The following is a 24,750-nucleotide window of genomic DNA, read 5'->3' as shown; positions in this document are numbered from 1 at the left end:
GAATGCGTTGAAAATTTCGTTGGTTTACAAGTTGTAAAAAATGGAAGTAGTACATTTAAACTCATAATTGCAATGTCGGCACACTAGGAGCGAGTTAAATTTTGTCTTAATTCTGTTTTAATGGTAGTATGGTACTTGTATCAACTTTATAGTAAATGCTAATACCAAACATTGAGCTACTGGAATTTATGGTGAAGGACCACAAATCCCAGGAACAGCCAGAAATTATGCTGTTATACGTCAGGGGTTGCTCTGATTTATGCAGGTAACTTAAAACATAAAAGCAAAACCCTGAAAACGATTCAAGATTCGTTCAATGTTTAGATAGGCATGCTGGCGTTGCCCTTGACTCTGAGTGTGTACAATGTTTGGTAGTTCAAGTGCCAAAGGAGGAATTTCCTCACTCCTGAGATGCAGGGGAGTTCCCAAGGCCAAGAAGAGAACAATTGTGGTTGGTCTCAAATCCGATAACAGCAGCAGAGAAATGCTGCTTCGTTTGCTCAATTTAGTCGTAATGCCCGGGGACTATGTTCTGTCTGTTCATGTACAAGAACCAAATGATACATTTGATCCAAATACTTTTCACATTCATGAGGATCTATGTAAATCCAAGCAGGTCATTTTGCACTCTCAACTGTTCATGCCCACCAATTGTTTGCTAAATTGCTAATTCTGTAGTGTACAAATATTTTTCTTTCAGGTGGATTTTCAAATCAAGGTTTGTGCAGGAGAGACGTACATAAATGAGTTGAGTAATCAAGTACGTATAAACTTTGCCACAATGCTTGCCGTAGGATGCAGCAGCTCCAGGTATACATTTTTCCTCTCCTGTTTTTGTCTAAAGGTATCCATTCGGTGGTTCCTCTCCCTATATTTGTCTCATTTAGACTTTTGATGTTCAGGCCAAGTGATCAGATTGCTGGCAAAATTTTGAAAGAATTGCCTCCTACTTGCTCCCTTCTAGTAATGGATAATGGAGGAAAAATCCTACTCCAGAGGCCGGGGACTTCCCAAGAAGGTGCTCCCATTAAAGTTTTTCAATCATCTGAGTCCTCTCTGTCAGTGTCCAGCAGCTCTACACTGTCAAGAGACAAGTATCAGATTCAAAAATCTTTGTCAATGACATGTTCTTCAACGACAACTTCATCACAGCCGAATAGAAATGCAACTTTTCCTAGAAACAAGAAGCTCAATAATGCTACAGCTAAGAGTCTGTTTCAGAGAATAGCTTGCTTAGAATCAATGGGCTGCGCCAGACGCTTCACAACGGATGAACTTAGCTGCGCAACAGACAACTTCAGTCCCAATTTATTGACCGGAGTAGGTGGACATAGTCAAGTCTATCGAGCCAATCTCGAGAATGGCCAGCTTGCAGCAGTGAAGGTCCTTAAAAACACACGATACGCCGAGGATGATCTTTTTCAGGAAGTTGAAATACTGAGTAATCTGAAACACGAGAACTTAATTCAGCTTGTCGGTTACAGTTACAGTAAGGATATGCAAGCAATCGTGTATAATCTACTGAAGGACAGTCTGGAGCAAAGACTAAAACAGCTTAATTGGAACACAAGGATGCAAGTTGCGATAGGAGTGGCAAGGGGATTGGAGTACCTCCATTCTCAAACCCCTCCTATCGTTCACAGAGATGTGAAATCATCAAATATTCTCTTATCTGATGATTGCCACCCACAAGTAAGTCTCTTATTAGCTTGCTTTCCTACATTAGATGGCTTCTCATATTCATTAGAATGTATGCGTTACACTGATTTCCATTGTGAAACTATGCTATTGTGAGATGCTTGCTGACTAGTCTACTAAGAGATGTAAGGGTCATCTAATTCCTTTTTTTTGGTTTTCTCCTCTATAACTATGATAAGCCTCTTAAGCATACCTAAAGCATATTTGGGACCATTAAAGATAGAAAAAAGATTGACAAAATCATGGTGTTCATATGCATTACTTGGTGAATTCTAAACCTATTAGTTGCTTTTAGGCCACATAAGTGAAGACTGGATTTGTTCTTACTTCAATAACTTTTTATGAATATCTGATGCCTAGATGATCGATTCGGATAAGCTGTAGCCTGTAGCCGATAAAATTTCTACATCCACTTTTGTTACACTTAATGATTTTTGAAGCTGAAACCTAGCTATCAGATTTTGGAGCAGCAGTGGTATACCAGGAAACTCAGCAAGATTCAGCTTGTGTGAAACCAATTCACGTTGTTGGGACATTTGGATACCTGGCACCTGAGTACATCATGTATGGCAAAGTTGATGAGAAGATAGATGTATACTCTTATGGGGTGGTTCTGCTAGAATTGATCACAGGGAAACGAGCCATCGAAAAAGACTTGGAAGCTCATCATGAAAGCTTAGTGTTGTGGGTAATAATACGAAGCATGTATGCCTACAGCAAAAGATAAATATGTTTCTTCAATGATTTGACTCTAGATGATGTGAATTGCAGGCAAGGTCTCTGCTCAGTTGTGGTCTTAGTGACCGTCTTGTTGATCCTGACATAAATGAGAACTACAACAAAGATGAGATGAAAACAATGATGTTTGCAGCACGGCTCTGCCTCTTGCATTCATCTTCAAGGAGGCCAAAAATGAAAACAGTTAGTCATTTTCTTTGTCTTGTTCTTTCTTTGAATCATTTTCCTTAATATTGACGTCATCAATAGCCTGCTAACCAATTGTAAGAGAACTCTTTTTTAGTTGCTTGTTTTGATGAATTTTAAATCATAATTAACTGGATTTTTTTTAGATTTTGCTTCTAATTTTCTTGATCAATAAAGCAGCATTTCACCAATTGTATCCAGCTCTAAGAATGTGCTGTAATATTTACGACAAAATGCAAAACAAGGATTCTAAATCTGAGAAAGTTTCAGCCTCATCTACAAATCCCATTCTAGACAAATAGAAAACAAAAGTATACACTTAAATTTGCTTCTCGTTTGATAAACTCAGCATACTTTGGCATAAACTAGCAGGAATATACTGACATAAACTTGTGAGTTCATGATGATGGAAACTAAATTATTGCCACTATCAAAGTTTATGAGTGATGCTAAAAATAATGTGAATGGTGATGAAATAGACAAAAAATTTAGATTTTGCTGGTTTGCAGATCCTGCGTTTGTTTGAGGAGCCAGAGCGCTGGTTAGAACTGCAGAGAAAGAGAGAAGAGCTTCTTGATGGAATTGGTTCAGAAGATGAAAGTTGGTTGTGCAGATATTATGGATCAGATTCTGACGCGGGCATGTTCATAGAGGATAGCTGATCACATATTCTTGAGTTTTCCATGATATATTGGTATATATATATATATATATATATACTGGTGTTTTGTTTGTTCATCAGTGCACCACTCTCTCTCAGCAACAACAAGATACCCAGTGTGATTCCACAAGTGGAATCTGGGGAGGATAGAGTGTACACATACCTTAACCTTACCTTGTTGAGGACCACTCTCTCAACCCAGTCACTAAATTAAAATGACAAAAAGAGAAAATGGAATTAGAGGAACCATTTCTCTAGTAAATTGTAGTTCTATGTAAAAGTGATATTAGAGTACCAACAGAAATGTCATTATGTAGTCAAACATTATTCCTGAAGTGTAAGCTCTGTCTTTTGCCTCAGAAATATGCTAAAGATTTTTCCTTGAATAACATCGCCAACAATTTTTTAACCTAGAATTTAATTTTCCTCTTTGCTAATTCCATAGATCAATATCATGTGCCCTTACGTTATTACTATTATTATTGGTTTTCTCTCTTGCTGATTCCAATTGAAGAAACTGTGTTGGTCTTTTCCTCCTTTTTGGTTACGCTGGGGGAGTGAGGAGGGGTATATGAGCTCGGCCTGAAGGTGATTTATTTCTTCAATTTCATAAAACATCACAGAACAGAAACATCGTCTCAGTCCTCTCAAGTCTCAACAAAATATTGAGATGCATAGAGTGACTACAAATATCTTCGCACATAACGAAAAAGATACCAAATCCTCTAAGGCAGAGGATCCATTGATAGAAATTATTGGAAGTAATATATAGAGACTATGAGGAGAAATTAATTATCTGTGACATTCATTCAGTAGGTTCAATGACACTATTTTTCTGCAGCCAGCTGAGCAAAGTTAATTGGAGAAACATAGAGTGTTGGACCACCGTAAAGTGTGTTAGCTGCCAACCGTGCAGCAGCGTCTGTAGGGTGGAATAAGTCCCAGAATATGTACTGTCTGCGATCTGAACAGAGACTAGCTGTTGCATTACAAATTCCTTCGGCTTTTAGTGCTCCATGTCCACAGCAGGCTGTGTCCACATTTTTGAAGTCTGAAATGCAAGGAAAACATCATTCTCACGTTATTAGTTTGCTACTCACTGGGTAATAAAGAGAATGAAATCTAATATGTATTAGTTCTCATAACAATAGGATTTTATGTCATATCCTCTTGAGAAAACTTTTAATAGTAGCATAGATAGTGTATTGTAGTATAATCATAAATTCTTTCATAATTGTAGAACGTTTCATCCTTAGTGTAGAGTAATTTGTCCAGAGAAGTGCTTACTGAAGGGATGTGGATTATCTATAACGTCAATGGTCATTTTGTATGTGTCCCCAAGCGCATATTTCATCCCGTGTAGCTCTGAGGTTAGGTTGCACATTAGCTTGTCAAGAGCTGAATGGAAACATCTGGCAAAATCATTCATGGGCTCGAAACACCTTGTCCCATTCAGAAGTCTGTTGGCTGGACAACAACCTACTGGTGGCACACTTATGATGCCAAACTTCCGTGCTCCGAGGCTGTACAAAGTCTATTATATACAGATGTCTTAGCTTCATATATATACCATCTTTGGGATTCTACTTAGGCAAGTTGAAGGAAGAATTTCACATACAAGACCAACCTTTATGTGGTTCTCATACACTTCCATGAGATGATTGATAAACTCTTCTTTAGGCAATGTACTCCTGGTCTTGAAATAAACAAAGATGTCATTGCTCCCGGTACTGATACAGAACAATGATTTTGCGAGCAATGCTTTTGTTGATTCATGACCAAGTGAAGCAATCAATTTTTCGCGCACAGTGACAAATTGATTGATCTGCTGTGACAAGTTAAGGACATTCTGTTTGGAGAGAGATAGGTATGAATACATATTTAGACGTTGGAGTGATCAAAGTATTTTCCTTACTCTTTTGTGGGAGATGATTATTGAGCATATTATTCAGATTTTAGGAATGAAAAGGCTTACCAGCTGTAAGCCAGTGTCATCAAGGAGACCAGAACCTCCTGAGGCGAAGTTTACACCTCGATATATACCCAATTGAAGACCGTATTTCAGGCTGTGAAGAAATAGAAAAGGGGGCGGGCTACTATTGTATCCAAAAAGCCTTGCTGCAGTTAGAAAGGACAAGATTAATCTCCATTAGCATTGTATGTGTAATAGTGAAATGTCCACACTCAAGGGTGTGACCTAGCGGTCAATGAAATGAGTAAAAACAATACGAGACTAGTGTTCAAATACCATTCGAGACCAAAATCACTAGGCAATTTCTTCTCATCTACCTAATCCTTAGTTGACAGGGCAAAGTTACCTGATACATGTGCTGGTGGAGATAGCACATACCCGGTGAGATAGTCGAGGTGTGCACAAGTTTAGCTCGAACACCACCATATAAATTTTTTTGAAAGTGATAGTGAAATGACTGAATATACGACATGCATGTAGAATAAGTAGGAATGCTTCCTCAAACTCTTATTGGTTATGTTCCTTAGATCTAATGCTAAAACTTCAGTAACACTAACCAAGATGATCAGCACTGTTGAGTCCATTACTGAACCTTCCAGTTGGCCTTGAGTTGACAAAATCAATGCCATTATGAGGAAAGTTAGCTGCTGCTTTGCAGTCAGGGATGTAAGAATTAGTTCCAACATCTGCTGTTGAATCCCCTAGTATGAAAATAGGTGGTGGGGTTGGGCGCTGTGTATCAGCATTGACTAAGTTGGGGACAGATATTAATAGAGCCAGAAGAATAAGAAGAGAGAAAGGACACATCTTTTCCATGACGAAAACAAGGTTGGTAACAACGTTTGTTTTAGTGTAGTTCCTTCTCTCCTATCTATGTGCTTGGTATGTTTGAGTTAGTTACACATACCTTTGCGCTATCTTCCTCCTGGAGAGAAGGTAATTTATAGGTTATTCAATTGAGCATAAACGAATTATGCGTTTAAATTCCAAAGCAGAAGAAGACACTGAATACCTGCTAACCAAGCTGGGGCGGATTGCCCAGTAGTTGGTTTGTTTAATTCTAATCACACGGTTTAGAATTGTTTATTTCATATTCTGATGAAACAGTCCATATGCATTTTCGGCATGCTTATTTATCAACTTGGATTATTTGTCTCTTTATAATTGTCTTGAGGAAATTTCTATTATTGCTTTATGAAACAAATTGAGAAGTTCTTGTTACTACGATAGAAGCAAGTGAGAAATGTCTTTATATGCTTGTTTTTATTGTTGGCCTTATTCTACATTGAAGATGGTTAGTATTTTTTCCAGATGAAGTTATCAATTAATTATTTCGGTGACAGTTACCCATTCCTCTTAACAGGGAACACATGATGTGTAAACTCTATGAGACTTATTATTTGTAAGTGGGGAACTTTAAACAACATTATACATAATTAGTGACTTAATACAAACACTATGCTAGATACATGCCTGAATTCTAATAAGCAATAATACAAATTACAGTGTGGGAATGGATTAGTAAAATAGTTGGAAGTGATAAATGCTTAGCAGCAATGAAAAGATGACAAAGGCTTTTTATTTTTTCTTTTGTGAAGTATTAGTAAGTGCTTCTTCTTGGTCTTTGGAAGAACTATAATGTTCTTATGGCTCAACCCTTGGCCCTACCACAGTGCAAAGCATTCTTTGGAATAGGATATTCATCACGGAATGATTTAACTGGTGTATAAACTCGCAAATAAAATTGTTGGCCAAGGTACTGCCTTGCCCAGAATTGACTCCTCAGGTTCCACATTCCTACATTGTCCAGGGGCACATATATTGCCGTCCATGATCTTGGATAAACCTGTCAAGATTAAAAAAAACTTAACATTTTGTGCTTTGTATTCAGAAGTTAGAAAGATGGCATTATGAAACATAATATTGAGTAATTAATGAATTGATTTTTGATTCTAACCTGTGTGGTACAGCGTGAAACTGCGTCTATAAGGTTGTATTGGTTTTTACTTGCAGGACTCCATCTGCCTACATCCATCCTGTGAAAATTACAGTATGTCACTGTTTAGTAACTAAGTGCATGAATTTTTTGTGTATAGACTGAGATGTTCAGGTGTAACTACCCGACGACGAAGAAAGAGTATCCATCAAGATGCCAACTTTGGACAATGTTCTCTCTGTTCTCAAATACAATCTCTACAAATACTCTGTAGTCTGCTCCCATAACTGCTGTGTCAAGGTGAATATTTCGACCTGCAGGCTTATCCTGGATGCTACCAACTTTGAACACTCCATCGATATTGTAATAGTCTGCTAACTTAAGCGGCGTATCAGCTGGGATGAAGGATACACCATTAACTGCATATCTCTGTTTTTTATCAACTAAGCCAGCATGATTGGCTAGTCTTATTGTTCTCGTGACATTGATCTGACCATAATGGTAGGAGCCTTGAGGGTTTGGTCTTGGCCCACTGGCTGTAAGATTAGTCCTGGAAATCATAGAAAAAATTAGTTTCATAATATTAAGAACAAACTGAATCACCTGCATTGTTGAAAAATAAATGCTGAAGTGTGTGACAGATGAAAAACAGGTCTAAACGTGCAGGACATTTGAGGCATGATATAGCTTAGTAAGTCAATGTGTGCTCTCTCTAACAGTTTAAAATTTTATTGATGAGATGGTCGTGTACTTGAACAAAAAAAATATTCAAGAAGGGTGTTGTACCTGATAGAACGCGCCTGATTTAGGGACCAAGAAATATCAGTGGTTGGCCCTGGAGGAGGTAGTCCAGAAACAGTTTTTCTCGAGTTGCTGTAGTGAAGAATGGCTGTAGAATTGAGAATTTGAGTGGTGAAGCGGCTGGAAACAGCTATGTAGTAATCTTGAGCAGTCTGATCTGCAGTGACTAACACTGAGTAGGACTGGCCAACATGTACATCAAGAGAAGACAATGTAGTTTGAATTGTGTGAGTTCCCTCAACTTCAACCAACGTCATTTTGTGTCCCTGAATTCGAAAGTTGAGTGAATTTTGAAGTCCCACATTGGATATTCTTAACCTGTATGTTTTCCCTGGTAAATTATCACCCATTATCAGCTCATTATTCTACAGGTGGAAATGGTTCTTGAAACAGAAAGAGTCCATTTTGTTTCTTGGCATACCTGGTTCAACAGTGAATTTTGCACCATCACGACCAAGGCCATTGATCTGAATGCCATCAGGGAATGTAAGCCTCTTTCCACGATCTAAAATTGTTTGTAATACCTGCAAATATATCCAAAATCAACAACTCGAATATCCTCGAGACAAACTAAATTTAGCCCCTTTCCTTATTAAGGAAATATATATGCCAAGATTAAGGTGCTTTAGCGTGACAGAAGTCATTTTTCAACACAATATTTTTGTACGAGTAATATAAGTCATTTTCTGGTGTTTGGTTACGAGAAAATGAAATTATCTTTCCTTAACTTTGTAAGTGAAATGAAATGATGTTGGATTAATTTACCTTGTGATCAGTTTTGTACCAATCTCCAATAAGAATAGTGAAATCTCCAGCAGGTTCAGGAAAAGGGACTGGAATTCTTGGTCTACTGAGAATCCTAATTCCTCCAAATCCACCAGCAGCTTTGTGGAATTGGAGTGATGGGAAATAGAAGAAACTTCCAATTTGATCTTTCACCTGCATTATGTATGTGAAATTTTGTCCTGGAGGGATGGGACATGTTGTTCCATATACACCATCTTCAAATGAATTTTTTCTTTGTTGGACTCCATTCCTGCATTGTAAATTTTGTTCTAGTAAATTAGTATAACGTATTACGATCCTCCTTAATTAGTACTGCTAAATCCAATTATAGTTTGGTTCATTTTTACCACTTTGGCATATTTTCCTACAACAGATTTTAAAATTTTGTCAGCGTGTTATGATCTATTTGACCATGTTTCTGAGAAGTTAAAAAATGTTTATTTTAGAGAGTTGATATCTATGATCAAGGGAAATAAGTGTTTTTGAATAGTAGTATCGGAAACTGTTTTCAATAAGCTAAAAAGATAACTTCTCGTATTGTTGCTCTAATATTGATAACAAAATAAAATCAAATTAATTAGTACTTAAACACAGCTTGATATTCTCCAAAAGTATTTCTTTTAAAATAAGCAAAATTTGAAATTTTGTCCAAACTGGCTATTACATTAGGTGCCTAACAAACAAAAAAAATTATGCGAGTTATAGGGTAGAACAACTTATAATCCCTGGAGTCTAGATGCGGCTAGTTAATGCTTAACTTATTGCCGGCTTTTTATGACTTTCCTCATCTTGAAAAAGTCAAAATACTTGATAACATCTATTGCCCATGTCTTATTTTAGAAATTAATATACTATTTTTTCAACTCATCAAAAATGTATGTAAAATATTCTTGCGAAGCCAAGAGAAAATGAAGAAATTAGTAGCATACACAAGGAAACTCTTATGTTTCTTCATTTATGCTATTGACGTTTCGTCATGGACTACTTTTCCAACAAACCACTTATTAAACCGAACAAGCTTTTTTTTATAGGCTTAAATTCATTTACGAAAACTTACATAGATATGCTATATTTAGTATTAAGTCATGATCTACAGTAAAGTGTAAAATTAAACGTCTATTTCACGGAGTAAAAGGTAAGATCATTGTGTACAAACAACAATAAGGGTGTTTCTAATTATCCGGCGATATTAGAATGTGTCAAAGAGACGCTATATCATTTCATAAGTAAATATATGCATGCAAACGAGAATAAAAGGATGTTTAATTATGGAACCTAATTTATATATAACGAATACTTACACTATCAATATATTTTATATATGAAAAAAAGAAAAGGTGATGGAAATATACCAGGTGAGAAGAAAAGGGTCAGGCAAGTCATTATGGACGTTGATGATGAGGTTGTCATTTGTAACGCTGTGTATATCAGGACCCGGAAATTGCCCATTTATCAGAATTCCCTGTTCATCATCCAAAAGTAGTATAATTGATAATCAGTTTTTACCGTTTAGAAACTCACAAACTATGGAGTAGTATATATATAATCAAAAGTTTGTATAGAGATCTCGTCAAATATCCTTAATTATATATATATAAAATAAAATTGGGAGAAGCTAATAAAGTAAAATATATATATACCTGTTGGCGGACACCAAGAGGATATATGTCGCCGTAAGTGATTCTCCAGTCGAAGTATCTGTAAGGATCCTCTGCAACTACTACACCTTCCATGCACAGCGCCAGTAGTAGCGCAATCCAACACCACCTTCTTCCATTTTCCGACCTCATTCGATGATCGATGAAAGTAACAAATATATATATAGGAAAAATGAGAAATGTAGAGTTTATTTGTTTGTATATATATTATATATTATATAGAAGAGATGGAAGTTTGCGTATGGAATTTGAAAAGAAAAAGAAGCATATATCGTAAAGTTAATTATTAGTAACAGAATGGAAAACACGCCTCATTGCGCCATGCCAGGCTGGCATAAGTATGAATTGAGTAATTAGTAGTATAACTAACTCAACCAAAAAAGGGAGTTTCTTCATCCTCTCTTTTACTGACCCCACCATGTATTCACTTTCCACTTGTTTTTCTTCCCCCGTAGTCTCGATGTTCTTGCTCCGAATAGTTTTTGACAGACAACGTTTTATAATTATTTAAGTAAAACCCTGAGAAAAGAAAAAAAGAGTAACAAGTACTCATTCATTTTTATAATTAGAGGTCGAGTTTTTCAAATTGCTTTTTATAAAGAGTGTTTTATGTTTGAAGTTGAATTTTCCAGTACGAATAATGGACATAGATGAGAAATCAAACAAATAATAAAATAAAATGCTCGTGTTGGACCCAGACTATAGGACTAAATTTATAATTTTGTGATTATATAGGTTAGACTTGTCTAAAACTAATATCCCAAAATTCTTAGGTCTTTTTGTTTTGTATACTCTATTTGGAAGAAGTCCAAAAAATTACTAGGAGTACTAATTACAATTTTCAATCCAGGCGTTAAAACTGTTATTAGTAATTCATTTAGTTTGTAAAAATCGATGTGCTAGCAAATCTAACAAATTTTAGCTATTACTTAGCCGTAATCAATTCATGCGCATATTCATAATTTTCACTTTAATTAACGTCTACATAAAGGTTAATTAAATTACTTTGTTTGGTGGATAAGTCTAGATCTTGTTTATATATAAAATTTATACTTGTGTGATGGAAAATATTGATTACTCACTTTGAGTTCCTTAGACTACAAATTAAAGCTTCTGAACGTACACTCGAGCATAGAGTTTCCTTAAGTTAACTTTCTAAAGTTACTTAACACTGAATTTGAGTATAAATAATAGAAATAATTTAGAGGTGGATGATGTTAAAATATTGGGTTACTGCAATTTTAATAAAATTATTACATAATTTTTCTTCACATCTGAGTTCGAAATAATCAGAGGCGAAGTCAGAATTTTAATCTTATGGATTTTAAGTGTTAATAATGAGGATGGAGAATATAAGTAAGAATGTTCATATTAAATGTAACTTAATATTTTTAAACAACATAAAAATCCATGTGGAAAAAAATAAAAATTTAAAATTTTAATAGTTTATAAATTCACAATTCAAAAATTTAAAAGTCAATGGTAAGAATAGAAAGATTGAACTCATAAGTTTTATCTTAGATCTGTTTTTATTGACGAGATAAATATATATCAGAATAGTATATTAAAACTGAGACAAGTTATTTAATGTTATTTTGAAGCGATTAATTGATATATGTACTAGTATACATAGTTACTTGTAGAATTAAAATAATGCATGAACATGTACGAATAGTAGCTTATTAATGAAACTAATTTGCATAATATATAACATTATAATGACAGAATATTTTTGGGAATGCATTAGTAAAATAAATATTGTTGTCATATTAAGTGAGTTTGAACAGTAAAGCTGGCATGCAACTTTTTTATATAATTTGATTCTTCTAGTTTCTAGTCTTATGCATGCCGCGTTGATTGTATTCATAAATATAGTTCCTATTTAATTTTCTTGTTTTATAAGGCTGGAAACTTTGGTGTATCCGTGATTATTGACGAGACACACGGAATTCTTGTGCGTATTCCATACGTAAATATTATTTAATTTTGTGACTACATTACAACTACAAAACTGCCTCCCTTTTTTTGAGAAAAAAATTCGGTTGACGTTGATGATGAAAACATGCATGCATGGGAATTAGCTTCTCCATTCTTCCTTTGTTATTATTGTTCCCTTTTATTTTACCTTAGGGAATGTAACTAGATCATAAGAGTAGTAAATTAATTTTAACTTGTAACTCAATATAAAACTTAAATTTACTGTTTTGTGAAAATTTGTATGGGAATTAGCTTCTCCATTCTTCCTTTGTTATTATTGTTCCCTTTTATTTTACCTTAGGAATGTAACTGATCATAAGAGTAGTAAATTAATTTTAACTTGTAACTCAATATAAAACTTAAATTTACTGTTTTGTGAAAATTTGTATGGCTTAAGCCACTGATTTTTGAGAAATAGCCAATGTTCAAAATTTCGTCAAAAAATAAATATTTTGATGTGGAAGATATTGACAGAATAGCATTACCATGAATTTCAAACTTAACAAGTGAAAGATTTAAAAATAGTGTCATGGATTTTGCACTGAAGTCAAACTCCTGCTGCCGATGTCTGTGGATCGAATTCCATCTTTTTTAAGTTTGAAATGTCATGGATTACAAAATTGGCTATTTTTAAAATTTTACCGGAGAAAAATTGTGCAGTATTTATGGCCTGGCCTGCTGAACTTTTGGGCCATTCTCAATGTATAAAAGAGGACAGTTGATCTGGCTGCAGGCCCTATTACAACTAGTCGGGCTACAGATTTCACCTTCAGTATCGGAAATCTGACTTCACTGAACACACATGTTCACTTCTTTATTTTTTGCTCGAAAAAATAAAAAATAAAAATTAAAAATGAAATGAATTTATTTTTCGAAAAATAAACTCAACTTTATGATTTGAAGAAAACTTAATTTTTTTTTAAAGAGAGGAGGTATTGAATTCCAAATGATAAACCTATCCTAATACTAAAAATATAAAAAATCATGACCCTTTGAATTCTTCATCAATCCTGCTGAAAATTTCATTGGGTTTCAGCCCATTTTTCCACCACCTGGACCTGCTGGAAATTACCCAAGCTTTGGGCCCATTTGCCTTGAAAAATCAGTGTATACGTTTATGTATACCACTGTATAGCCATATTTTAGGTCATATTTCTGCATTATTCCTGTATATCAGCTTTTGACCTGTATTTCTTCATCGGACCTGTATTCTTGCATTTTTTGCAACCTGTATATCGTATCCCCGGCTGTATACAGCAAGTATCTGGCCTTTTTGGGGCTTTTCGGAGCTTGAAAATTCAGTTTCCTGCCTTATTTTGCTGCCTTCAAACCTGTATACCAGGTTCCTAGTTTGCCCTAGTGGCTGACTGAGGGACAAGAGAATTTGGGGCCTTTATGGCCCATCCGAAATGCACAATGGACTCAGTAGAGTTTACATACAGCAGAGAAAAAGAGGAAATATATTAGTATGAATTCAAATTCCGATGACATGAGAAAAGAACACATTTAAACTTCCATTATAATTGACATGCCCCAAGACAAGCTATACTAAGTAGGAATCCAGATGACTTTGCTGAAGTGAACTCAAACAGATGAGAGTTTGACTGCACTATGCAACACATACTCGTCTAAATACAACCTCATAACAGCAAATAACTATACTAAAGTTTAATTCATGAATTCACACTTTAAACACCGACGAGAAATGCATTTAGCATACCAAAAAAAGATCAACCCAAGTATTCTGGACTCCTTTACTATATATACTATAAGAACAGACCACAAACACAACAAAATTAAATTGCTAGCTAATTTACAATCGGTAGCTTAAGTAATTTGGAAGGAAACACTCTAATACCTTTTGAACCCTTAAAACAACATTTATGAACAAATATAGCAGGTGGTATTTAACCCAAATTAAAAAAAAGTATCTACAGAAATGAGAGGTCCCTCTTTTTAAGAACAAAGTGGCCACCCCTATTTTCTCAAGAAGCTACAAACCACAAGCATGAAAATTGACACGATAGCAAGGCAAAAATTTCGAAATAAGAGTCACAGAGAACCCAAGACAAATTATATCAAGTTATAAGATGCGAGATGGAATGAATAGCAACACGGAATTAAGGAAATCCCGAGCTAAACTACTCTATTAAGGTGACAACCATACCACTTCAAATCGAAAACATGGAACAGAACTGGAACTAAAATGACAGGAACAATATCAGTAGTATAAAGCTATGCTCATGCTGACAAGAGAACTCTTTCAAGTTAATGACAAAACCATTAGCTAACCAAAAGGATTGGACGAATCCAAGCAACATGTAATCGTCAAGTACTAAACATGTCTAATAATTTCATACTACAAAATGATCCCAAAACAAACGAGCCACATTAATGTGAACTAAAACTACCAATCTATACTCGAAAACACACAAGGAAAATAACGAAATGACTTCTATGACACTTAGGGAAGTATAGTCAAAAATGAGAATATTATTTCAGCAAGCAGGGATAGTATAGAGGCATGGTGGTTGACAAGTGAACAAACCAAACTTAAAACGAGAATATCAGCGGCGACATCGAGAAGAACACAAACAACAATACAAGTTCAAACGAGCATTAAGCCATCTTGAAAACGAAAACAAACAACAACCACATCTTATCAAACAAACTCTACCACTGATTTACAGACAACAATGAGTTAAAAGCTTCCAAAAATCTAAACATTTCGAAACCTCTATGCAGCCCAAGATCAAGCAGTCATCATATTAAAGTAAAAGAGACATAAACCAGAATGAGTATCACCTTTTCAAGGGCAGCAGAACCGAGACAGAACGAGCAGGGACGAGCTTCTTCCGACACCACTAAAGTGCGATTCCGAGAACAAGCAAACGATAGCAAAGACTGGGCGAAATCGAGATTTCTAGTCTCCTTACGCCTTCGAAAACTAGCTGATTCTTAGTATTTTTCCTCAACTTTCTTTTTTTCCAAAACAATGAGTAAGAAGGGGGGTATTTATAGGGAAAAATAGGGTTCAAGAATTTGGGAGAAAAGGATGAAAAACGGATAGGAACCAGGGGCAAAATCGAAAATCCCCAACTCAAACTTTTTTTCAAAATCTTCCCAAGCACGAGGGAAAAACTGGTGCTTGTATGAGAATTCAACCAAATTCCCACGAAATCCGGACGAAGGGGGTAGTGTGGACGGCTTCGATCGATCTCCTCGTCCTTCTCGTGCTACGTGGCTCAATCTCGAAGCCACAAGGACAAGCCTCAGACTGCAATCGCCGAGTTCTCTGCACAACGACAGTACTAGACTGAGGAAGGAGACGTTGGAATTTGCTTTCCGTCTATTTTGACGTTGGAATCGGACGCCGTTTGGGACCGTTGCTCACTGATGTTGTTTTCCGTGTACTCGTCGCTGTGCTTGTGAACGTTAGAGATGCTTTCCGTTGGCATCGTGAAGACGCCGCTACTGTTGCTGTTACGTTGAGGAAGTGAATGTCCTGGGCAGGGGTGTTTATGGTTTGGATAAAAATTGATTCAAATCGAAAAATCAAATCAAATCGATTAAATGAATCGATTTAATTTGGGTTTTGGTTTGGTTTGGTTATGGTTTTGTTCAAAAAAAATCAAAGAAATAACCGAACCGAACCAAGTTATATACATAAATTTTATTGTTATACATACATGATATATTATATTAATAAACAATTTTAAAGTTTTTATATATGTTTCATCAAAATTTATTTGTAATTTACTTATGAAAGAAAAAATATCTAAGGTGAGAATATTTTCTTATTGGTTTCATGTATACGAGTGTCTATGAAAATTCTTTGTGGGACTGAAAATGTCATTGTCTCTTCCTTCTATGCCAAAACAGTGAATTTTGAAGTTTTATTCAGTAAATTCAATGATCGAAAGTTCTGTAATGTCAGTCATTCTAACTATTTTTTTGTTTGAATGGATTGTTGTCACTTTTTTCACGTTTTGAATGAATTGTTTCTTTTATTTTTATGTATGGTTAATAATCGAATAACCGAACCAAACCAACCGAAAACAGTCAAATCAATAAATGCATATTATATTTGGTTTGGTTTGGTTTGGTTTTGATAATTTTAAAACCGATTAAGTTGGTTTTGTTTTGGTTTTGACTAATAACCGACCCAAACCAAACCGTGAACACCCCTAGTCCTGGGTTTCTATTGCTTTGGAATGGGATGGATCGGAGGTAAAGAGAGTGGGCTAGGTCGAGTAAAAGGGAATAGGAAAAGGGCAAACCACATAAATCCCACTAGTTTAGGTTTTAATTATTGAGATTCTCAATAGTTTCAAATATTACTTCATGTATCACATTTTATGCTTAGGAAACATGAGTCTGAATTTATGAGATACATGTATCTGCCGAATTTTAAAATTGAGATACAAAATTTATTTATTTAAATTAATTGTTTGGGACTAATTTCCTTAATTAGAGGAGTAATTGAGGATTTTCAAAATACATAGATAATTAATTTCATTTTATTATTCTTTAAAATAGTAAATTCATTAATATTATTAATATAAGATAAAAACATGTATATCTTGGTAATGCAATTTGATAAATATCAAATTATTACTCTTAAAATAATAAATTCATTAATTTAATGTATCTATTATCAATATATGATGTATCCAACAAACTAAACACTTAGATACATGAGTTTCCTGCAAGTACATTCATATGTATCATAGAAGTATCTAGCATTAATTTCATGTATTTGTTATAGGTATCTAGTATTGATATTATGTATCTATATATATATACAAANTCCAATAAATTAAACACTTAGATACATGAGTGTCCTGCAAGTACATTCATATGTATCATAGAAGTATCTAGCATTAATTTCATGTATTTGTTATAGGTATCTAGTATTGATATTATGTATCTATATATATATACAAAATATTATAATTTCATGTATCTTTTATACGTATCTAGTATTAATTTGATGTATCAAGTATCAATTGCATATGTTATATCCAAAAACATGTATCTCGAATACATAGTAAGCATATACATCTAATTATGTGTACCTAAGTATGGAATATACAAAAAGACAAAGCATATACATTTAATTACGTGTATTTAATTTTCATACGTTATATCCAAAAACATATATATCGAATACAAAATAAGCATATACATTTAATTATGTGTATCTAAATATGAAATGTAGCTGAAACACATAAATTTAGGAACAAATCACGACTGTAGAGTATCTATCGTATCAGTAATATCATCGTATTGTTAAAAATCATGTATCCGAAATTTAATGATGGATACATATACATGGTCAAACACCCCATTACTAAAAATACAACTTCGATCTTAATTAAGATTACTACATATTGGATACACATGTTTCAAGGGTTATATCAAAGTAATGTTGGTACTACCAAATCCATGTCACGGTAACCAAAGAAAGCCTTAGAAGAACACCAACAAACAAAACTCTCTACAATACTCCCTTTGATCCTTTTGCGTTGTGGTATAACATAATCAAAACTAAGATCCATTTCTTTCAGAGACAAACAATCAAGACATACTCTGAATTAAAGTTTTCTCTATAGTAGTTACTTTGATTTGATCTAGTTATAAATGAACAATACAGAATAATATTTGAGTTCAGGAGAATTTGTCGGTCATGGTGATGATATCTTGAGAAGAAGAGAGTAGATTAGCTATTGTTGGAATGAAATTGTACGATGAAATTCTTGAATCAAAAAGGAGGAGACATCATTGAGTAATAAATATGGGAGGGGAGAATTAAGAGATAGTGATTGATTTGGAGTGAAAGAGTTAATTAAACAGATAATTAATCAATCCTAGTTTTAAGATATGTAGGTATCTAATAATCTAATTGTATCTTCAAATAATATATTAATATATGATATAAAATATTAAAAGTGGTAATATATGTAATTGTTTGAAAGTAAAGATAATATTAGTATATATAGTTGTGATGTATGTCTAATAAGGTAGTTTATCCATAGGAAAAGCTGCTGGACAAAGGGAATGGGTTGGGTATTTCAGCTAATTGGTATTGGGCTGCTGAAGGTGGCCCAAACTTGGTCTTAAGATGGGTTGAAACCAATTTGATAGATTTTGGCTAAAATTGTAATTAACCAAGAGGCCAAATAAATTTTAAAGGTAACCATATCGAATTTAATCGATGAATTTAGCTAAAACATAAACAAGACGAATTTATATAAATTAATTAATGAGCTTCTTAACATCAACAGAATAAAATAATTAACTTAATTATAAACTAAACAATTTAAAACCTAAACTATTATATAACTAAAACGATTAACCAAATATTTAATTAAACAAAATATTTTTGAGATGATTTTTGAATATTCATAAAATATACTAATTATATACATAAATATGTGAAATATAAATATTGTCTAAAAATTATAATAAGTGACAAAACTTATTTAAGATAACTTGCAAACTATTTTTGAAATTTATAAAACTAATTATTTTAGATCGTTTAAAATTGAAGAAACTCGATGATTAATCTATATTGGGAGGGTCAAAATTGGGTGTCAGCAATTACTTTATCCTGTTATAAACAAATTTTGTTAGGACTTAGGAGTAATAGATAAGCTAAGTGAGGTATCATAATGCTAGGAAAGATGACATCAATACTTTATCCATACAATAGAAAATTTCATTTACTTGGAATTGAAACATACAATAGAAAATCAATGGCACATGAGGCCAGTTACAAGGATCACATCACTACTTCAAAGTTCAAACATAGACTAATACAAGTGAAATTAACTGCAATCTGAATGTAGTGCATAAGCTAGAGGATTAATTCATCATAATTTCAGTTAGACTTGTGTTTCTCTTCGTCATTATTGTTCTTGTGGCAATTTCTCTTTAATTTTGTCAAGCAATCCTTTCTTTCTCATCTTTTGGTTCACCTCCATGGTCTTGCTCATCTAAAGTAGTATAAGCAGCTGCTACTTATTGATCAGTCTTGTTGTGGTTACTGGAAGTTTTTCTTTGATCTTGTCCATAAATCCTATTTTCTAGTCTTCTTCGTGTGGAGCAGGGCAGTTATCCATGGGAATGAATTCGCTTTTTTGCTGATCATGATCACCGGATATCTTTTCTTTCGTCTTATCTTTAAGTCCCTTCTTCTTCTTCTTCTTCTCCCTAGTACTGCCCTCTTCTACTTCCTCATCATCGCTTGACTGAAATTTCAAGTTATCAAACATAAGAATAAAAAAAAAAGAACCAGAGAAACTTACTTTTCTTTCATGCATTTTTGTGCAACAAATTAAAATTTCAGCAAGACTTATTAAAGTAGATTAGCTTACCGAGCTAGAATTGCTGTGAGTGCGATGAAGTGCTTCCATGAGACTCTGCTTCTCCTCCACATTGACAGTGTCATTGTGGTGACCCCTGTCTTCTTCTTTTTTTCCCATGAAATTGAACAATCATTAGTACCCTTGTTCATTGTCTCCTCTGCCATTTTCTCTTTGACTAGCTACTACAAGTTACGATATTTGAATTTGAAATTGTGCTTTCACTGAATTTTTGTGCCTTATATATAGTCATGCTCAAGACACTGTTTATATAGGCGAAACAAATACTAGTAGATTTGGGAATGTCTCGGCTACTGGTGCTACCTAGCCAAAAAAAAGAAGTGAAATGTCGGTTTGGACGGTTAACGCAAATTGAGATTTATTATCATGTCTTTAATTAAATATTCTTGTTTATGCCTTAGTTCGTACGTTACATTGTGTAAAGCAAAGGCCCAATGGTTTCCTTTTTTTTATGTGTTTAAAGGAAGATTGCCAAGGGTAGTATTGGACTATGAAATGCAAAGAATCTTGACACCGACCAGGTTTGGGGACCTGCAACACATTCATTGCTTCAAACAAGATGGAAAATTACAAGGTGTATTGGACGACTCTACTTCACATTTTAATACTACACCAACAATGACGTACATATCCATTATTCATTATTATTCCACGGGAGAGAAAGATGTGTATGCAGCCTTATTTCTATCTTGTGAAGAAAGAGACGTTTCGTAGAGATAAATGTCAAAAATCACCTAAACTACTAACTGTTGAAAGTGTAAGTTTCATACCTAAATTATCACTTATTAGTTTGAGATCCAACCCTTCCTAAAATCACTTATGAAATTACACTGGCATGTTGTTGTATAAATGAATAGAGCCTTATTTAGTGGTATGTGATTTAGGCTTACAGGTTAGTTTCTGTAATTAGTCTCAATATTGTATTTTTCATATACAATGATAATATTCTTTTCATGAATTCCCACTCGTGTTACGATTTGAATTTGCACCTTATTTCAAATAAAAACTTCATCTATAGAGTAAGTGCAAAGTATATATATTCAAAAAACATGCCCATTTGGAATCAAGAAATTCTTTACTAATTTATTCCTTGAAATTCCATAAAGAAGTACAACAAAATCTACCAACTCAAAGTAAGATAACAATAAATTAAATTGTTGTTCAAACCAACCTTTTCAGTACTATTAATTTCGCATGTTCATACTAGTTACTGAGGATTGAAGAAGCTAATTTTAACACCAGTGTCAATAACCACATACAAACCAGCAGCAATCAAAATCACACTTAAGCCCATTCCCAAAAGCCCAAGTCCCCAATTTACCCACCAACTTAGAGAGTACTTTTTGGGCTTCTTCACTTTAAGCCACATAAAACATGGATGAGCAAATGTAATAGGCAGAGCAATTCCTCCAATAAGCCCAGTAAAGCTACCCAAAAATGGAAGAGCCACCGCAATGAAGAAGCACACGAACCCGAAGATTGCCCTGAATATCGAACGGAGCCACCACGGGCATGCTTTTTTGCACCTTGTTGTGTAAGCTGATTCCATATCGTCAAACATTGGCATTCCGTACAGTTGGAATGAGCTCACCGCATTTATTATCACAAAAATACTTATTAAAGCTAACACAGATCGCGAAACATCTTGACTATGGAATGCAAATAATGCCGTTAATACACTCCCGTTTGCTGGAATCTGAAAATAAATTTATTGTTATTTGATATTATTTACTACAAATATTGTAATTTGTACAAGAGTCTAAGAAGCGTACCAAATGACCATAAGCCCAGTAGCCACCAATTGCAAGAGGGAATAGGCACATTGCTATGAGTAGATATGCGAATTGCACACCCCTCCACATAGGCACTCGCGATGGGTGCTTCTCACTCGAAGGCATTGTCGCCTGCATCAATCAATGAGTTTAATATGTATCGTCAAAAAATGAGTATATTTATTTTACATATGATGTCACGTTTACCTATTGTAAATAAATTAATATATACTTTTTAAGTTTCAACCAAAATGGTTGGTAAGAATTTTCAAATTTGTCCAACCAAAAAGGTCAGCAAAAGTCAAAGTCAACAACAAACTTTCTTCTGTATGCTTTTCATGAATTTGGTGGTACCTAACTTCATGTAGTAAAAATAAAAATATATTCTTGACGACTTTCTAGGCCTAATTAGGTAAATTCCTCAACCCACTTGAACAATTAAATTTGTTTAATCTTCAATTATCTTTTTTGAGTTTATCTTGTAAACTAAAAAATATAATGGCTAGCTCACCCAATTGATAAGATTATAATATATGTGAAAAGTAAATTTAGTTTTTACCTGAATCTCAAGTATGAGATTGTGGCCTCTGAAAGCAAAAGCAATAATGCCAAAAGCATTAAGAAGATCAAATATCTTATTAACTTGGCTTCCCTTTCGGACAGGTTCATAAGAGACATTAGGTAGCCTACCCTCAGCAACTGAAACCGTCCATAGTGCTGTACAATATCCAACGGCTGTAAGAGCACCAATTAGAGATATTCCAGCTATTGAATTCAAATTTGGCAACTGAGCTAAAACCACTGCCACACATGTAAACACCAAGTACCATTCAACAACAGTCAATGGCTTCGGATTACTACATGTTGCCCCACATAAAGTCTCATATAATAGCTTCGCTGTTGAGCCGCCTATAATAATCAACGCGCAACATGTCCCCGCTGACAGATAACCCAGTGGAAACGCTGAGCTTAGTTTCCCTAAGTTCTCACCTGATCATCAAAAATATAACGTTATTAAAATTATCTAACTATATTATATTTAATTCATTCTGTTTGAGATGACCAAATTAACATGTCATAGAGGAGCTAAGATAGATTTTTCCCTCAACACATAAAAATAATTTTAATCAGGTATGTATAAATAACGTAATTTTCTGGTCGGTCCTAAGTTGGTTTAAGGCTCCGCCCGCAGTCATAGTTTTCATATTATTATTTTTTCAAAAGTAAAAATGTAAAATAAACAAAAGGGAAATACTATTCACGTTATTTGACCTTTTAGGCCATTGACACAAGCAAACTTTATACAGATTAAATCATGATCTATCAAGTTTGATCGCACCCATCCATTTGTCACATCTCCTGTATATTTGATCTAATAATTGTAATATAAAGAGTACCTAAATTTTATGATACTTACCAAAAGTTGCGCATGCCAGTTGCAAGTATCTACTGTAACGTAGTCCTGTTTCATGATTTTCATGAAGTTGAACCATTAAATAAAGAGTGTAGAGCTGCCATACAAATGCTACCGTTAAGCCAATAATACCCCAAGCCCTGCAAAAATTAATTAAAAAATTAGTTACTCCTAAATCAATCAGTTGGTTAATAAATATTATGTATATAAAAAAAAAATTACCAGCCAAGTATGGTAAAAGCAACAGGCAGAACAAGAGCTTGAATACCAATCCCAGAACAAAGAGTATGAAAGGCAGCGTAGAATGCGTTTCCATTTCTGGACTCGGTGATTGGTAACCACGCGTCTTGTGGATCCAATCTTGTCATTTTAAGGGCCTTTCTAAGAGGACTACCCAAAGGAGTGATGAAACGCGGGGTTAATCCACGTGACCTTGGAGTTTTAACGGGTTTATTTGTAGCATGATCTCCCGTGAGAAGTAACGGAGATCGAGAAAGAGATGGCGAGTGAAACTGTGAAGGAGGTAACGATACTATCGACGGCGTTCGAGCCGTCCGTGGAGTTATGGGTAATGATAGTATAGACGGTGTTTGTGCTACAGACGCCGTTCGTGGAGTTATGGGTACAGAGCCGAATTGATCATCATGATGAAACATTGGAGCTGTTCGTGGCGTTATCGGTAACGAGTTGGGTAAAGAACTAACTTGATCTTCAACACCAGCCATTTTTATAAGAAAAGTCACAAACTTACAAGAGATCACTATAAGATACAAGTTTGTGTATGCTTAAATTGCATAAGAAATGGATGGAGGTATTTATATAAGGACATAATAAGTGGTTAGTTGGGATGATTTGACCAGAAAGTCTCCACATGACAAAATGGCATATAATTAATTAAGAAACTGACTATGGTCTAACCAGGAAGTAGCTACGAACCCAACCTGTTACACTTTGACAAACTTGGCTGCTTTTGTTCTCATATTAATTAATTGTTCCCTTCATTTGAATTCTTAAAGATCGATATGATTAAGAAATTAAAATTCTGATAACATTTTGAAAGACAACTAGGGTCATATTAAATTGGCACAGCAAATAATTAAATTAGTATTATAGGTACGTCTATATGTTGTTTTTATTTGATTATATAGTAATAGGCTGCTTTGCCTTTTTAATTCAATTCAAGTGGCCATTAATTAATTTTATTTATTCTTATAAAAGCATTAATCACAGTACATAGTTTAATTAAGTAACGTTGTGAGTTAATTTTATATATGTAACTTCAATTCTAAGAATAATTCGTTATAATTATCTCTTATATGAATGGGATTGATTTTGACTTGGAGTTGGCCTACCACGGAAATGAGAAAGGCAACTTGGTAGTAGTTGGTAAGCAACTAAGCATGAGGACAATAATAACAAGTGTCCATTATCGCCTCTCTCAGCTAATTAAGACTACTGATGAATTATTGCTCAATATTTTTATTTATTTTTAAAGGCCAGTCATTATATTGCATGCATGAAACAAACAGATTCCTATTTCATGACCTACTATGGTTGCCATTTTGGAATATACAAATAGTATGTGTGTGTGTGAGAGAGATTGAAGTCCAAGCTAGTCGTGCTCTCCTGGTCCTTTTACGCATTACTAAATTATTTCTCCGTCCTATTTTCGAATTCTAGTTATAATACTTCCACCTCCAATTATATATATATATCAATATTCAATATTTTTTTATCGTTTATTTTCTCCATTCCAAATTATG

The 24,750-nt window shown here is 34.3% G+C and overlaps 5 protein-coding genes across 6 annotated transcripts; 1 reads left to right on the top strand and 4 right to left on the bottom strand.

The window, feature by feature from the left end:
- The first annotated feature begins 120 nt into the window (after nt 1-120).
- Nucleotides 121-3,629, top strand: LOC125853337 (receptor-like cytosolic serine/threonine-protein kinase RBK1). 2 transcript variants are annotated; one of them, XM_049533005.1, is made up of 7 exons: nt 121-265; nt 376-616; nt 701-810; nt 903-1,692; nt 2,150-2,386; nt 2,470-2,619; nt 3,132-3,629. In XM_049533005.1, the coding sequence occupies exons 1-7, from the start codon at nt 156-158 to the stop codon at nt 3,282-3,284; spliced, it is 1,791 nt and encodes a 596-aa protein (XP_049388962.1). In that variant the 5' UTR covers nt 121-155; the 3' UTR covers nt 3,285-3,629. The 2 variants fall into 2 exon arrangements, with proteins under 2 accessions (XP_049388962.1, XP_049388963.1); XM_049533006.1 differs by having other exon boundaries at nt 3,115-3,321.
- Nucleotides 3,630-4,064: 435 nt separating this feature from the next.
- On the bottom strand, nt 4,065-6,166 carry LOC125845875 (GDSL esterase/lipase At5g55050-like). Its single transcript, XM_049525372.1, has 5 exons — nt 5,813-6,166; nt 5,259-5,401; nt 4,911-5,132; nt 4,571-4,817; nt 4,065-4,334 (listed from the first exon to the last, which is right to left on the bottom strand). Exons 1-5 carry the CDS (start codon nt 6,069-6,071, stop codon nt 4,111-4,113), a joined length of 1,095 nt encoding a protein of 364 aa, XP_049381329.1. The 5' UTR covers nt 6,072-6,166; the 3' UTR covers nt 4,065-4,110.
- A 465-nt stretch (nt 6,167-6,631) lies between these two features.
- LOC125853403 (L-ascorbate oxidase homolog) lies at nt 6,632-10,605 on the bottom strand. The gene is made up of 8 exons (XM_049533084.1): nt 10,419-10,605; nt 10,131-10,240; nt 8,758-9,028; nt 8,414-8,516; nt 7,978-8,323; nt 7,376-7,741; nt 7,213-7,291; nt 6,632-7,101 (listed from the first exon to the last, which is right to left on the bottom strand). The coding sequence occupies exons 1-8, from the start codon at nt 10,566-10,568 to the stop codon at nt 6,907-6,909; spliced, it is 1,620 nt and encodes a 539-aa protein (XP_049389041.1). The 5' UTR covers nt 10,569-10,605; the 3' UTR covers nt 6,632-6,906.
- Nucleotides 10,606-19,143: 8,538 nt separating this feature from the next.
- On the bottom strand, nt 19,144-20,117 carry LOC125869298 (phosphoprotein ECPP44-like). The gene is made up of 2 exons (XM_049549871.1): nt 19,793-20,117; nt 19,144-19,666 (listed from the first exon to the last, which is right to left on the bottom strand). The coding sequence occupies exons 1-2, from the start codon at nt 19,898-19,900 to the stop codon at nt 19,502-19,504; spliced, it is 273 nt and encodes a 90-aa protein (XP_049405828.1). The 5' UTR covers nt 19,901-20,117; the 3' UTR covers nt 19,144-19,501.
- A 740-nt stretch (nt 20,118-20,857) lies between these two features.
- On the bottom strand, nt 20,858-23,791 carry LOC125869289 (lysine histidine transporter-like 8). Its single transcript, XM_049549862.1, has 5 exons — nt 23,210-23,791; nt 22,991-23,127; nt 22,133-22,563; nt 21,574-21,705; nt 20,858-21,497 (listed from the first exon to the last, which is right to left on the bottom strand). Exons 1-5 carry the CDS (start codon nt 23,710-23,712, stop codon nt 21,009-21,011), a joined length of 1,692 nt encoding a protein of 563 aa, XP_049405819.1. The 5' UTR covers nt 23,713-23,791; the 3' UTR covers nt 20,858-21,008.
- Nucleotides 23,792-24,750: the final 959 nt, after the last annotated feature.

This window comes from Solanum stenotomum, chromosome 1 (genome assembly GCF_019186545.1).
Source record: "Solanum stenotomum isolate F172 chromosome 1, ASM1918654v1, whole genome shotgun sequence".
In the NCBI taxonomy this organism is placed as follows: Eukaryota; Viridiplantae; Streptophyta; class Magnoliopsida; order Solanales; family Solanaceae; genus Solanum; species Solanum stenotomum.
Note: the sequence above shows the minus strand (reverse complement) of the source record. Positions and strands in the feature narration are given on the sequence as shown.